The 15,741-nt window shown below is 37.8% G+C and overlaps 1 protein-coding gene across 1 annotated transcript; it reads right to left on the bottom strand.

Moving 5' to 3' along the window:
- Positions 1–624: 624 nt before the first annotated feature.
- LOC115918776 lies at positions 625–4,579 on the bottom strand. The gene is made up of 4 exons (XM_030990059.1): positions 4,452–4,579; positions 4,007–4,153; positions 2,938–3,045; positions 625–1,427 (listed from the first exon to the last, which is right to left on the bottom strand). Exons 1-4 carry the CDS (start codon positions 4,539–4,541, stop codon positions 1,197–1,199), a joined length of 576 nt encoding a protein of 191 aa, XP_030845919.1. The 5' UTR covers positions 4,542–4,579; the 3' UTR covers positions 625–1,196.
- Between the last annotated feature and the right edge of the window lie 11,162 nt (positions 4,580–15,741).

The following is a 15,741-nucleotide window of genomic DNA, read 5'->3' as shown; positions in this document are numbered from 1 at the left end:
CCTCCTCCTCCTCCTCCTCCTTCTCCCCCCGGCCCCCCCCCCCCATTCAGGTTTCGAAATGACCGCATGCGTGTCGCCAAAATGTCCGGTAAAGGGGTACTTTTCGTGCGACAAAGTCCGGCCCGAGAATTGTAAAAAAAAAAAAGGGGTGTATTTGACTTTTCACCCGGAGATTTCTTTAAAAAAGGGGGTGTTTTTTCTTTTTTTCTCTCATCTCTTTGGACTCCTGAGAAATTATTCCGAATTTAGGGGGGTACATTGAGCATTTATCCTGATTTAGGGGGGTCTCCAAGGCAGGAAAAGCCCGCGAAAAGCCCGCGAAAGGGGGGTTCGGAAATGTTGGCAGTCCTCAGATAGGGGGTGCTTTCAAAAAGAGGGAACGAGCATATGCGTACCCTAAATAACACTGAGTGGGGGACCGGGCTTCTCCCTCCATCCCGCCCCCCCCCCCTCTCTCTCTCTCTAGCTCTCTCTTTCTCTTTCTCTTTCTCTTTCCTACCTCCCGGCTCCCCTCTCTTTCTCCTTTTCTCTCATTCTCTCTCTCTCTTCCTCTCACACACATCTGCTTCCAAACTTGTTTCTAAATCTTACAAGATAACAAGTTAAAGTGAGTTTGCGAGGAAATTTGGTAACAATTACTGCACACATGTACACTTTTATTTCAGCTCAAAGTTTACGAAAATAAATATTTTTGCGAAACCATAAACACACATTCATAGGAAATGTCGATTTCTCTCATTTGTATCATTTCGACAAAACAATAAATGATACATGCGAAACGCATTCGGTAAAACTGTTTGTGTAAATAAATCAACATCAATTATTGAAAAGGGGTACAAAGGAAGTTTAACCATAGTCGGCACGACCGCTCGTTGTCGGGTCTATTTATGTGCATACAACTCATGACTTATCTGTAATACAGCAAAATGTATTCCAACGATATTCATTTAATTGTTTTATTTTTTTTAATTTTCTGGTCCCGTTCGCCTCATCTTCTGCAAAATAAACTGATTTACTTTGAGCCAACTTCTCCAAAAATCCATTTCCATTCATGTTTTTGTTCCTTTCGGCTATCTTCCAGACCGTTTCTGGATTCTGTTTTCCTGCAACAAGTATCCTACATCTGCCTGCAATGCGAACTTGTTACTCGTATCTCAATGTCGTATCTGCACATTTTCGACGTGAAGATTTCAATTCTATCTTTTGATGATAATAACAGTGCCATCTGAGGTTTTGATCATAATATCTCCCGGACCGTTTCGAATGGCTCCTCTCTTCTGTATTGAAGCGCCCTCTATGGATGGTTCTATCCAGCTCGTCTCCAGACCTGAGCAGCGGTTGACGACGAGAGAGCTCGCTGTCCTCTCCAGGTAAGACGGGGATATGATACCATGTGAGAGGTATTGATGACCCATTGGGTTGGAGAGCTGCAATGGGAAATGATAATAGTAGAAAGGAATGATTATATAACCACAAGAAATATCAATTCAGAGACGGGAGGAAGAATAAATAATACCCCACACTCGGACCCACCCCCCCTATTCTAAACCCTAACACTATGGAAAACGGAGAAAAAGGGGAATGTGGAAATTATGAAATACAAATAATAATGAAAAGGAGGAGAACAATAGGTAGAAAGGGGAGGAAGACGACGAGGATGAGATAATTCGTCCACTGTGTTTTTCTCCAACACGGAGCACCCCAGGATGCGTTACTTGAACATGCAACTATAAAAGATGGGCATTCGTAACGAAATGGGAAAGGCAATACGTGATGATGACGTGATTCCCTTGATAGCTCACATATTACGCTAAAGTACTATTAATACTTGATGATAGAAAACGGAGATGGAGAATTTTTAAAAAGAAAGGAAGCAGCTATATTTGACCCTTGCTCTACCCCCTATGAAACGAGTCCCAATGTCACATCGTTAAGCCACTGACAACTGAGTTCTATCATTCCCATAAAGGGGGCCTCCCATACCCGGCTCCCACAGACAAAGGTTAAAAGGAGTCCAAACACAAAAAACATCGAATCAAAAACATTCGACTGTGGTTCGATCAATCTACAAACCCATATATTATTCAAATAGCCATGCGAAAGAATAACATCTGAGAAGCGAGACATCCCTGTTGAGTGCTATATGATCCTAGATATGTTCTTGGAATTCGATGTTGTGACGATAATTCAAATCAATATTTCTACTCATTATTATTCCAAGCAAGTCGTTCAGGCTGTTGCTCGATAACCGTAGAAGGAGGTGTATGTAAAACCGATTATTGGGAAAAGTATTTTGGCAAATTTTCACGAGGATCAATAGGGATAGAATATACCTTATAGGTATTTTAAACATTTTAAATGTTAAAGAATGGAGATCTTCGTTTCTACTAAAAGAGTAATTTTTCATTTTGACGCTTTACCCGATGTCTTTTATCTAAACCCTTGTTACGGTGCCTCCTTCTACATTTTTGTATTTTATAATTCAGAACTATCTCGAGTAGATGTAAACTGATAGTTCCAGTGACGTAGTTTTGGAACAGGAAATTTGAGAGGGGGTGGAAGGGGATAACGGTATCACTAGGCGTGGAGGTTTCCAGGGGTGAGATGGGGCAAAGGCGATCAAGGAAATGATTTTTCCACACAGGAAGGGAAAATCCGGCAATTCCCGGCAATTTTGAAGCTATCAAACCTTTCAAAAACGTATCCAGACGATATCCCCCACCCTACCTCTTATATCCAAGACACCTGTTCCCTGGATATCACAAATTGTAAAAAAAAAAATTGAGATAAATAATGTTGTCTCCTTTAGTTTCCATTTCCACATCTTTCATCCTTACATTCTCGTCCACTGACTCGTTCTTGTTGTTTTCCATTAAACGGTCGTCGACTCCTAACACCAACCCCGATACAGAGAAAAGTATAGATCGATATGCTTACCTCCATGAAACCGCCGTTGTTCGCATGTAAGAGCATGTCATAGCTGTCTGATTCTAACACCCCTAAAAAGCACTTCTTCTGGGATGGAATCACATATGTTGTAAAACCCTGCAAAACAAAGGAAATTTATCGCAATATAATATTATACCGGTTAATGTAAAGAAATGTGAACAACTGAGCAGTTAGATGTACGTTACTGATGTTTATCGATAATTACTTTCTGGGAATCGTATATGTATATAAGGAATGAAAGCATACTCTGGTTGTTCACAATTCGACATGATACACGTCATAATGCAAAATAAACCGATACATCAACCACTCAGTTAAAGGTACATTCAAGTAGTTAGGTTAAAGAAAGACTAAACCAAAATCTTAAATCCAACTTATTGACGAAAATCTGCCTGTTTCTCAAATAACACTATCGTGTTTTTAAAATAAAACCTACCCCCTCCGCCTCCCTAACGGCTCAACGATTTAAGCATGACAAGTGTGATGATATATATCATGTTAGCTGTTCATGAACATTGGATGCCCACTGATGTCTCTACAGAATATGCAACATTTTAATCAATTGTGTTCTGTCTGGAGTATATTATTTTATGATTTTAAACTCACGCTTAAAAGAAGATAATTTAATTTCTTGCTCCGTTCATCCGACGCAATTGATATGAGAGGATAAATACATGAAACCAAACTCTACGGATTATGTGGAAGTAAATGTGCAGTATATGTTGTGGTTGCTTTCTTGAAAACAGGTCATTTATTGGAACGAAAATATATCTCCAATATTGGTTTTATTCGTCATATTGGTTTAAGATACGGTCTATCAACAAATGAAGTAAGCATGGCTAAGACTAAATTTGTCCAGATTATGTCCGTTTTTACATATTTTTATTCTTCAATCATTTATGTCCTCCTCCCTTACGCGCATTCGACACAGATCGTGATAGAAATGAATGAAAGGACGGTCTTCGTTTTAGCGTTGAAGGTGTGTTTTTTCTCAGCTAATTGGGCGCTTGACACGGAAATAGTCTAAGCAGAGGAATAAGACAAAACTTGTACTCACCCTTTTAAAATCATGCAAGACAGTTATTGTAGTGTTATCCATTGAACCTTGGCCGGTGGTCTTCTTGACTAGAACGTTGTGTTCATGGTCGTAATGAAAGTCATCATCGAAGTCGTTATCGCCCAGCCTTCCATGTGCCTTAAAATCCTGCAAAATTCAACGATAGATGTTTTTTCTCTTACCAAATTGCTTAGAACAAGGGCGATCCGAAACTTTTGATCAGCCTAGGTTATTGATCATTTGATTAACTAGACCAAAATGTTATGATATAGTTAAATAATAAGCACCAAAGGGAAATGCAAGAATACCTGATATATTAGTTATCAGGAAGAAGCAGAAGTATAGCAAGAAGAAGAAAAACAAAGGAGAAAAGGGAAAAGGAGAAGGAGAAAAAGAAGGAAGAGGAGGAGGAGGAGGAGAAGTAGAAGAACAAAAACAAACTTACCAAATCATGAACCGGCAAGTCGCATGATGGCGCTATACATGAAACAGTCGCAAACAAGACGAACCCTGCAAAAACCAGCAGAGTGAGCATCGAAATCAACACAGCTATCACCCACAGTGAGCAGCCTTTCGTCTGTAAAATGGTAATAATCACAAAAATCGTTTCAGAGGAGAGGCAAGAGAGCAGTTCGTCCCTCGTGACAAATTTCCGATCAAGAAAAAAGAATACAACTTGTTATAATCTATTAGTTTAGCAGGTAAGCGAATCATTGTAAGTTGAGGAAAAACGGACGAAATCTATTCATATTATCAAATGATGTGATTTTGATTGGCGTACCCCCTCCCCCACCTGTAACACAAGTCAAGACACTAATGCTAACATATCATGGATCAGTAACGATTCGGGGTTCAAAGGAAGTAGAAAACAGGATTTAAAAACAATTTACTCACATGAATTTCATTTGGATTCTAAACAGGAGGAGTATCGGCTCTCTTTGAATTCTTCCATAATTATGCACGTGTGTGTGTGTGTGTTACTTTATATAAGTCCAATTCAATTCAATTAAAATGAAGTTGTAAACGTCTGTCAAACTTACCTTATGTGTTTGAGAGACATCCTTTTCGTCCTGACTGGTTAATGGCATGGTAATGGCCGTCATGGTCTCTGATCAATATCTTTGAAGTCGATCGAACAATATAAACGATGTTGATTTTAAAAGTTTCTGTTTGGCCTCGGGCTTTGAATCCTCAAAAGCTGAATGATATTTTCACATCCAATAGGGTAACTTTATAGGTTTTGAGCGCGTTGGTTGGTATGACCAGTAACGATGCATTCCCACTCATTCCTGAAAACACAACGGCGGTTTTATTTGTCGAAGAATTTGACAAAGAGAAACCAAAAACTTGTTTATAATTTGATCATATATTCAAGAGAACCAAAGGACCAACTTTCTGAGAAAAGACTTGAGAAAGTCATTCTATCTATTGTGACGTCACCGCCTTCATTGACTGTTTGAATTCCTCTTTCCAAGAAGTAAGTCAACAGAAAGTAAATATAAGAGATGTCACAAAAGGGGGTCATGTCGATCTTAACACTACTGCTCAGTCAGAGGGTTAAACTTGTTGATGCAATGGCAGGCGTGTTTCCATGGAAATGGACACCAAGCAGGTTGATTCCAGGCAGGCATCATGGTGTGGCTTGGGAGAATAGTGGGGGTGGTGAGGTCACGTCTTATTCCGAGGAATGCCGAGCGTCTCGAAGCTTCGGCCATGTTCACAAATAAACAGAATCTACACTATTATTATTCGCTTGTAGGGTATTTATACCAGTAAATAATAATGATGAAGGGATTAAAGTATGATAATAATAAGAGTAAGCCTAGTAGTAATGGTGATAATAATAATAATAATAATGATAAGGATTGACACCAATCATTTGAAATATCATGTGTCGCAATATTTTTTTACATCACCACTTTTTGCAAAATATATTTCTTTCTTCTGTAACCTCTTTTGTAAATGGTGATTAGTATTCCTCTTACTTTTTCACAAAAGTGTTCTCAGGTTTATTCATAGCTGCCCGACACTATTTCGTTGGGCTATGGAACTACTATGTTCATTGGGTGCACGACTTATACACTGTTGGTCATAATGGTGGAATATTTATTTTTACCCCAGTTTAGGAAAGGATTTAAAAAAATTATTTATTTCTAATAGATCAAGACAATGGCATACATTCTCAGATTTTATAGAATATTAATTTGCGAGTGTTTGTTTTGCGTGACTGCTAAATCGTATGTGTGCAACTATGCTAATCAGCTAAGGGACTTACGTCCTTAAGTCATAATTGACAGAAATGAGGATTAATGCCTCACAAAAGGGCACTAATATATAGCTGATCGACACGATTTTTATCCTGGAGCCTCACAGTAACGGGGCCATTGCTTAGCCCCTGAATCATGACTGTACGCAGTGTTTGCTAGGGTACGCGACCCCTTCCACAAATCCCCCAAAACGAAGAAAATGCAATAAATTGTCAAAAATTCATTGCATTTATCCCCGGCCCCCAACAGGAAAAATTCCTCTGTAGGGTCATGCATTATGGTTCAACGCATGGCCACACAGAGGAATTTTTCCTGTTGGGGGCCGGGGGAAAATGCAATGAATGTTTGACAATTTATTGCATTTTCTTCGTTTTGGGGGATTTGTGGGGGCGGCCGCGTAACCTAGCAAACACTGCGTACAGTCATGATTCAGGGGCTAAGCAATGGCCTCGTTACTGTGAGGCTCCAGGATAAAAATCATGTCGATCAGCTATTTATTAGTGCCCTTTTGTGAGGCATTAATCCTCATTACTGTCAATTATGATTTAAGGACGTAGGTTCCCTAGCTGATTAGCATAGTAGCACACATACGATTTAGCAGTCACGCAAAACAAACACTCGCAAATTAATATTCTATAAAATCTGAGAATGTATGCCATTGTCTTGATCTATTAGAAATAAATAATTTTTTAAAGTCCTTCCCTAAACTGGGGTAAAAATAATTATTCCACCATTATGACCAACAGTGTATTACGGCTTTATCGTAGAAAGAGGGAGCAAGCGCTTATGTTCAGGATAAAAATTGGCACCTTCCCACAAGGCTTTGCGTTTTACTTTATATCAATTTCTGTTTCGATTGTGTTGTTTTACTGTTGTCATAATACTGGTGACCACCTGGATTTGTTTGTTTGTCAGAGAGTTTCTCAAGAAATTGCAGAGTTCTGAAAAGGGAGAGGGGGAGAGGGGGAAGAGAGAGAGAGAGAGAGAGAGAGAGAGAGAGAGAGAGAGAGAGGTGGGGACATCTTTTGATTTGAATATGATGTGCAATAAACAAGGAAATCTTACATTTAAAGGTCTCAACTATAAACAATAATAGAGAGATGGTCGTTCCTTTCAATACGTTGTAGTGTTAAAAAAAAAATTAATTATGTTAATGAGCCAAAAAATTACAATTCATAGAAAATGATAATAGAGCTTGCTGTAAATCTGCCGGAATGTACTTTTGCAGAGAAAAATATTCAAATGAGTAAATCAAAATTCAAAATCATTAAGAATAATGAAATACATTTAAGAAATTAGATTTTGACTTATGTCTACTTATTAATGTCTTAAATGGAAAATAGGGAGAATTTTAAATAATAAACCGGGCGTGGAACATCCACAAAAGTAAATCAATTTCAGAAGTAGGAACTACACAAGGTAATAGAGGGAGATAATGGGAATACACTGTATTTCTTGAAATGAATCTAATAAATAATATTTTAAACAAGCAAATCTATACATTTAACAAATAATAGAGTGACAAACAGAAAACAAGGATAATTCATTTTGAGTCTGATTAACAGTATTCAAAAAAGCAAAATCAAGAAAAATGAGAAATAATCATTCACAGGGAGAGAGAGAGAGAGAGAGAGAGAGGGGTGGGGGGGGGGGTTAACTAACCACTGTACTGGAGGTTATAAATGGTATTCAAACAAGCAAATCAATATACGTAAAGGCTAAGTCCACTCCAACAATATTTTGCTTTGAATAGATGCAGAAAATCAAGAGAAACAGAGCAAAAAATTGAGTAAAATCGGATTAAAAAAATGAGGAAGTTATTCATTTTTGGTTAGAGTATGAACAACTATGGAACTTAGAAAATCACTAGACAAATAGCCAATTTGGTTATCAGTTTGTGACGCCATTGCTTTATTATTCATCAATTGCTTTATGTATTTTTATCGCACTAACTTCCCTTTTTATCCCTTATTTTCCCCTGCCTTAGCTCAGGTTACAAAATCTGTTATGAACTTTGAAGAATTAATACTATTTTCTGAATATTCACAATCATTGATTTTTATATGAAAATACAGTATTCAAACAAGTAAATCTAGAGTTGAGAAGGAGAGGAGAATGACTCTAATTTTGAATTTTATGTCTGGTATTTTAACATGGCATTGCAATACCATTCTTTCCCGACTTTACTTTTCTAGTAACACGGACAGGATGGGAATAAGTTTAGAAAATGATAACAATTATGGAAATGAGCAAATTAGATCGTAAAAGTCATGAGTATGAAGAGTACGGCTTAATGAAGAAGAGAAGAATCATTCTTTTTTCTTTGAACATGGAATAAAATTGTAAACGTGTGATAAATCTCACTTTTTTAAAAGTATCATTCATTGACTAAAGGTAGCGGTGTTGTGGTCGAGTGGATACGTCACCGGACTGTCGATCACAAGACTCGCGGTTTGAGTCCATTGTTGAATTGAATTGAATTGTCTTTCAAATGCCGTTGATATTTAACCTTTTAATTTGTTGGCCTGCAAATGGGACATAGTACCTTTAAGATCCATTCATGTGCGACGATTCGGTTTTTCTTACAACATGAACTTTGAACTTACATCATAGACTGTTTACGGTTTCGCTTGAATTTGGCCGGATACAGAAGACACGGAAGTGTGTACTAGCAGTACTCGCAGTTTCACAATAACTTCACTTGATATTTCAGTCTTGATAATCATCATCATCATCACCATCATCATCATTGTCGTTGTCACCGTCGTCATCATGAGCTTCATGTTCTACTTCAAGGCTAAGTTGGTCTTGTTAGTTGTTCTATTTGGATGCATCATACCCATAATATCTCAGTATATAACTACTGGAATGGTCCAGTCACTGCCGGTCAAGCTAGTAGTCGGTAAGTATAGGAAAGTGTGTCAATTTCTTGCCATATTCTAATCCGAATCTGGAATGTTTCAAAGGTCTTTTGTGTTTTATGGTTCAAAGACATGGGCGTCAATCCGGGGAGATACGAGGACACGTCCCCGTCCCCCCCCCCACACGATTTTTCCTAGGGGACATCATATCAAATGCCCCCCCCCCCCCGTGTTTTGGCAGAAAAGAAGGGGGACCACCAGGAATAACGATTTCGTATACATTGCCAAGGACTCTCGGAGATGAGAATTTAATTCTCGTTAAAATGAAACAACTAAACCTTTCAATGCATTTTCAGTTTAAATCTAAATTTGCGTTGAGACGGGTTGAGCATCAAAATATTGGCATAATGCGCCATGCATGCCTCCATGGTGGTATGGCCGCGCTTTATCATAATACTAGTACTATATAGATTTCGCTGTACGAAGCAAGGGCGGGGTACAATCGCTCACCCGGGCCACTGGACTCGAGTGCGGCGTGTCAAAACTTGCGGCCAATGCGAGTACGTCTTTGGGCCGGGTGTCGGCTAATTAAAGGGATAGTTGAGCTCTGTTGCAGAGGGCGCTACATAAAATATTTGTTGTGAGATAATGAAAACTGAGTATCAAATTTGAAAGAACATACAATTTAAATGACAAAAACATCTTTGTTTGATCAAAATCGGTTCAGAGACGGCTGAAATATCCATAAATATAACCAGATCTAATATTTGTGTTCCACCAGAAATATTCAATAACTAGATTTGTAATACTTGTTTGGAACAAGTATAGGTGGGCTGGTCCAACCAAAATTTGAGACAATACGAAGGGCACATTTGAGATAGCTTATTGTCTTTTTTTAAATGCTTAGAATGACCATTTTCAAGTAATCGTGCTTACAAAAAAGTGGTTCGACATAGGAAAAATAAATAATAAAGGCAATGCTAAGGAAATTATAAGGTGGTCTGTACGATATACAGCCCACCTGATAATGATATGATAACAATTATAATAATACTATATACTTATAATAATCGTCATCATAATCATCATGTTCATATTCATCATAATGATAACAATAATAATGATTATAATAATTACAATAATAATTTATATTAACGATAATAATCATGATAAAGATAATAATCACAATAACAAACATAATAATTACAAAAATAACATTAGTAACACCACCAACCATAATAATAATTGTTGTCATTATTATTGTGATACTGCTTCTAATACTACTCCTACTACATGTACTAGGAAGAAGGAGGGGAAGAGGGAGCATCTTATTGTTTATTTTCTGTATTATCGAGGCATACAAATACACAGTGAGGTAAGAGAGGGAAAAGTAAGGCGATGAAGAGGGAGAGAGGGAGAGAGAACGAGAGGGGGTAGCCTATGGCCCGAGTTCAAATTCAGTTCTCTTTAATTTATTTGACCCAGTACTGATGATCATAAATTTATCTACCATGTAATTGCCATGTGTACGCCACACCGAATAGCACTAGCTCACATTTTGCTATTGTTGTCAAGAACTTATTGGCATGCAGCCAGTAGATTTTCATCTTGTGTTTGATCTTGTATTGAATAAAAGATTAAACACATCATCATAATCTACAGAGTGCAACCAAAAAGTTCTTAACAACAATTGAAATTTCTTTCAGAAAGTCTAACACTAAAAGCTGTTTATGATTCAAAGTCCATCGTAGAGACGATGAACAAATAATAATAAGAATACATTCATTTCTATTTTCCCCGCAAAATAATCCGAACAAAAGATCCAACCGAGGGTAATCAACTGTTAAACGAATTTATCATGAGTCCTTGAAAAATGAATTAATACTGCTTGTCAAATATTATTGAAGAACAGCAAAGGCGAACGCGATTGTCGCTACAATTCAGAAATCATTGCTTGCATTGCCTTTCTCTCAAAATTACCGTGAGATATCAAGCTACATAGAACTATGATCGACAAAAAAGATATTGTCTTGAAAACAGTCAGAAACATTAGAACTTGAATAAATAAAACATAATGCAAATGAGTAAGACTAGAATGAATAGGACACAAGTTCATTTTTACCATTTAAATCATCCAGTACCAAATACCTAAGCAAAATTCGAACCAGATGCATTTAATGGTAAGCTTAAAGACAATGATTCATGACAATTGCCAATTGTCATGAGTTTATTGTCTAGACGTATTGCAAAAGACAATCAGAATAATAATGATCGGAATGATACCTCTACTATTAGGCCTACTTCTACATGTACTATACTACACTACTGCCATCGTAATTTATGCTGATTATACAGATGATAATATTTGATATGATAACAATTATAATAATACTATATACTTATACTAATCGTCATCAAAATCATCCTGTTCATATTCATAATGATAGCAATAATAATGATTATAATAATTACAATAATAATTTATATTAACGATAATAATCACAATAACAAACATAACTAGAATTGTAATACTTTTTTGGAACAAGTATAAGTGGACTGGTCCAACTAAAATTTGAGACAAAACGAAGGGCACATTTGAGATAGCTTATTGTCTTTTTTTTAAATGCTTAGAATGGCCTAAAACGTATGCAAAATGATTTTGAGACGATTTTTAGCATATAAAAACTTTTGCGCGCGCATTGACGCGAGGACGTACGCGCACGCGCGCGTTTTTTGACCTGAAATTGCCCGGACGGATATTGACCTTGATCATGATAAATATGAATGAGAAATACCTTTTGGTTTTGAAGATATGATCATGAGAAAATCGATCAATTTTTACTAAGATACAATCAATTTTCCAAAAATATGCTGACGTCATAATATGCAAATTGAAATTTTGAGTTCGGAGGCCATTATGATGACGTCATGAGTTAATTGAAGGTCAAATGAGACATGAAATCATATCTCCAAATCATACTTCATCAAAATATGAAACAAAATAAGGGTCACCTTGCATCCTAAAGAGCTACAATGGATTTTGCATAGGCATGTTTTTGCCCATATATGCTTTGTATTACAAGAGCTCGCGCGCACGGAAATTTATCTTTAACGGTCGATCATTCCGTCATTAATAGTCATAAAGAGATAAACATGGTATCAATTTTTTTGTAAAAATATGTGAAATATTATGAAAGAAAAAAAAATGGCGATTCTATGTTGTGTAGTAGTTTTACGCGCAAAAACACGCGCGCATGCGCGTGTGTGCGATTTTTTTCAAAATGCTTAGAATGGCCTAAAACGTATGCAAAATGATTTTGAGACGATTTTGAGCATTTGAAAATTTTGCACGCGCATTGACGCGCGGACATACGCGCACGCGCGCGTTATTTGACCTGAAATTGACCGGACGGATATTGACCTTGATCATGATAAATATGAATGAGAATTAGCTTTTGGTTATGAAGATATGATCATGAGTTGTTTTTCGTAAAATTTTACAAAATGGCGCCTAGATGACGTCATCAGTAAAGGTCAATGTTGAAAACATTATTGTGCTTTGTACATATGCCTATAAATATGTGTGCCAAATTTGAAGGCATTTGATTGAGCCATTTTCAAGTAATCGTGCTTACAAAAAAGTAGTTAGATGTAAGAAAAATAAATAAATAAACTAGATTTGTAATACTTGTTTTGAACAAGTATAGGTGGGCTTTTTCAATTAAAATGTAAAGGGCACATTAATGTGATAGTTTATTGTCTCAGCTACAACATACTCGAAGCTCAGCGAAAACGAAGCTAAAACGACAGAGATATTGCTCGCGAAAGACGGGAATGTAGAATCCAATTTTGAGAAAAAATCATGTCACATAGAGAATACACGCAAAATGTGAAAAATTGACATGCCTCCTTTAATCGCAAAAAAAACGCCATGATCCCTTTGTCAAAATGAAAAATCGGGAGACTGTATTTGTGGAGAATTGTCTCAGCTAGAACATAACAAAATTTGGAAAAAAAATCGATCAATATTTACAGAGATACAATCAATTTTTCCAAAAATATGCTGACGTCATAATATGCAAATTGAAATTATGAGTTCGGAGGCCATTATGATGACGTCATGAGTTAATTGAGGGTCAAATGAGACATGAAATCATATCTCCGATTCATACTTATGGTGGCCCTGAAGGGACATCGCGAATAGACTAAATCGTGAAAAATATGCGATAAAATTCACGATATCGTCAATTTTATCGCATATTTTTCACGAAGAAATTCACGAAATTGACGATATCGTGAACTTTATCGTGAACTTTTCACGATGAAATTGACGATATCGTGAATTTTATCGTGAAAAGTTCACGATATAAAGTTCACGATATCGTCAATTTTATCGTGTACTCTATCGTGTACTCTATCGTGTACTCTCCTGACGGGCGCTTCGTAAACAAAACCAGCCCTAGCTGGGGGAGACAGAGAGAAGGAAAAAAGGGAAAGGGAAAGAGAAGATAAAAGGAAAGAAAGAATAATAAGAAGAAAAGAGGGAAACGGGGGGGGGGCGAAGGGCTCTTGCCTCCCCCTCACTCCCCCCCCCCCCCGCCAAAAAATAAATAAGGAGAGAGAGAAGGGAAAGGGAAAGGGAAAGAAAATATAAAAGGAAAGAAAGAAGAGGAAGAAGGAAAGAGGGAAACGGGGGAAGGGCGAAAGGCTCTTACCTCCCCCCCCCCCCGCCAAAAATAAATAAGAGAGAGGAGGGAAAGGGAAAGAAAATATAAAAGGAAAGAAAGAAGAGGAATAAGAAGGAAACGGGGGAACGGCGAAGGGCTCTTGCCTCCTCCCTCCCCACCCCCGCCAAAAAAATAAATAAGAGATAGAGAGAGAAGGGAAAGGGAAAGGGAAAGAGAAGATAAAAGGAAAGAAAGAAGAGGAAGAAGAAGAAGAAAAGAGGGAAACGGGGGCGAAGGGCTCTCGCATCCCCCCGCCCAAAAAATAAATAAGAGAGAGAGAGAGAGAAGGGAAAGGGAAAGAGAATAAAAAAGGAAAGGAAGAAGAATAAGAAGAAAAGAGGGGCTCTTGCCTCCTCCCCCCTCCCGCGCCAACAAATAAATAGGAGAGAGAGAGAGAGATAGAGAGAAGGGAAAGGGAAAGGGAAAGAAAATATAAAAGGAAAGAAAGAAGAAGAAGACGGAAAGAGGGAAACGGGGGAAGTGCGAAAGGCTCTTACCTCCCCCTCCCCCCTCCCGCCATAAAGGGAAAGAGAAGGGAGAGGGAAAGAAAATATAAAAGGAAAGAAAGAAGAGGAAAAAGAATAAGAAAAGAGGGAAACAGGGGCGAAGGGCTCTTGCCTCCTTTCTTTTCTTTCTTTTCCTTTCTTTCCTATTCTCCCTCTTTTTCGTTTTTCTCTTTCTTTCTTCTCTTTCCCTTTCCTTCTCTCTCTCTCTCTTATTTATTTTTTGGCGGGGGCGGGGGGACGAGGCAAAAGCCCTTTGCCCCCGTTTCCCTCTTTTCTTCTTCTTCCTCTTCTTTCTTTCCTTTTATCTTCTCTTTCCCTTTCCCTTTCCCTTCTCTCTCTCTCTCTGATTTATTTTTTGGCGGGGCGGGGGGCAAGAGTCCTTCGCCCTTCCCCCGTTTTCCTCTTTTCTTCTTCTTCCTCTTCTTTCTTTCCTTTTATCTTCTCTTTCCCTTTCCCTTTCCCTTCTCTCTCTCTCTCTGATTTATTTTTTGGCGGGGAGGGGGGGGGGGGAGTGAGGAGGAGGCAAGAGCCCTTCGCCCCCCCCCCACCCGTTCCCCTCTTTTCTTCTTATTATTCTTTCTTTCCTTTTATCTTCTCTTTCCCTTTCCTTTTTTCCTTCTCTCTGTCTCCCCCAGCTAGGGCTGGTTTTGTTTACGAAGCGCCCGTCAGGAGAGTACACGATAGAGTACACGATAGAGTACACGATAAAATTGACGATATCGTGAACTTTATGTCGTGAACTTTTCACGATAAAATTCACGATATCGTCAATTTCATCGTGAAAAGTTCACGATAAAGTTCACGATATCGTCAATTTCGTGAATTTCTTCGTGAAAAATATGCGATAAAATTGACGATATCGTGAATTTTATCGCATATTTTTCACGATTTGGTCTATTCGCGATGTCCCTTCAGGGCCACCATACATACTCTATCAAAATATGAACAAAAAATTGGGGTCACCTTGCATCCTAAAGAGCTACGATGGATTTTGTATAGGCATGTTTTTGCCCGTATATGCTATGTATTACAAGAGCTCGCTCGCACGGAAAAATTTGTTAAACGGTCGATCATTCCGTTATTAATAGTCATAAAGAGACAAACATGGTATCAATTTGTTTGTAAATATATGTGGAATATTATGAAAGAAAAACAAATGGCGATTCTATGTTGTGCATTAGTTTTACGCGCGAAAACGCGCACCCCTTTTGCGTGTGCCCAATTTTTTTTTTTTATAAAATGCTTAGAATGGCCTAAAACGTATGCAAAATGATTTTGAGACGATTTTAAGCATTTCGAAATTTTGCGCACATCTTTCGTAAACTGCCCAGTAAGTTAATTTCGAGAGGAAACTAATGGCGATTGTACCTTGGA

The sequence above is a fragment of the Strongylocentrotus purpuratus genome, unplaced genomic scaffold (genome assembly GCF_000002235.5).
Source record: "Strongylocentrotus purpuratus isolate Spur 01 unplaced genomic scaffold, Spur_5.0 spur5_contig_843, whole genome shotgun sequence".
Taxonomy (NCBI): Eukaryota; Metazoa; Echinodermata; class Echinoidea; order Camarodonta; family Strongylocentrotidae; genus Strongylocentrotus; species Strongylocentrotus purpuratus.
Note: the sequence above shows the minus strand (reverse complement) of the source record. Positions and strands in the feature narration are given on the sequence as shown.

Bases quoted from the DNA above. Each gene is read 5' to 3' on its own strand.
- LOC115918776 (XM_030990059.1), bottom strand. From the start codon at position 4,541: ATGCTCACTCTGCTGGTTTTTGCAGGGTTCGTCTTGTTTGCGACTGTT. The intron at 4,154-4,451 runs GTAAGTTTGTTT...TGAATTTTGCAG, and splicing joins ACTTGCCGGTTCATGATTTG to GATTTTAAGGCACATGGAAG. The intron at 1,428-2,937 runs GTAAGCATATCG...TTCCCATTGCAG, and splicing joins ACAACGGCGGTTTCATGGAG to CTCTCCAACCCAATGGGTCA.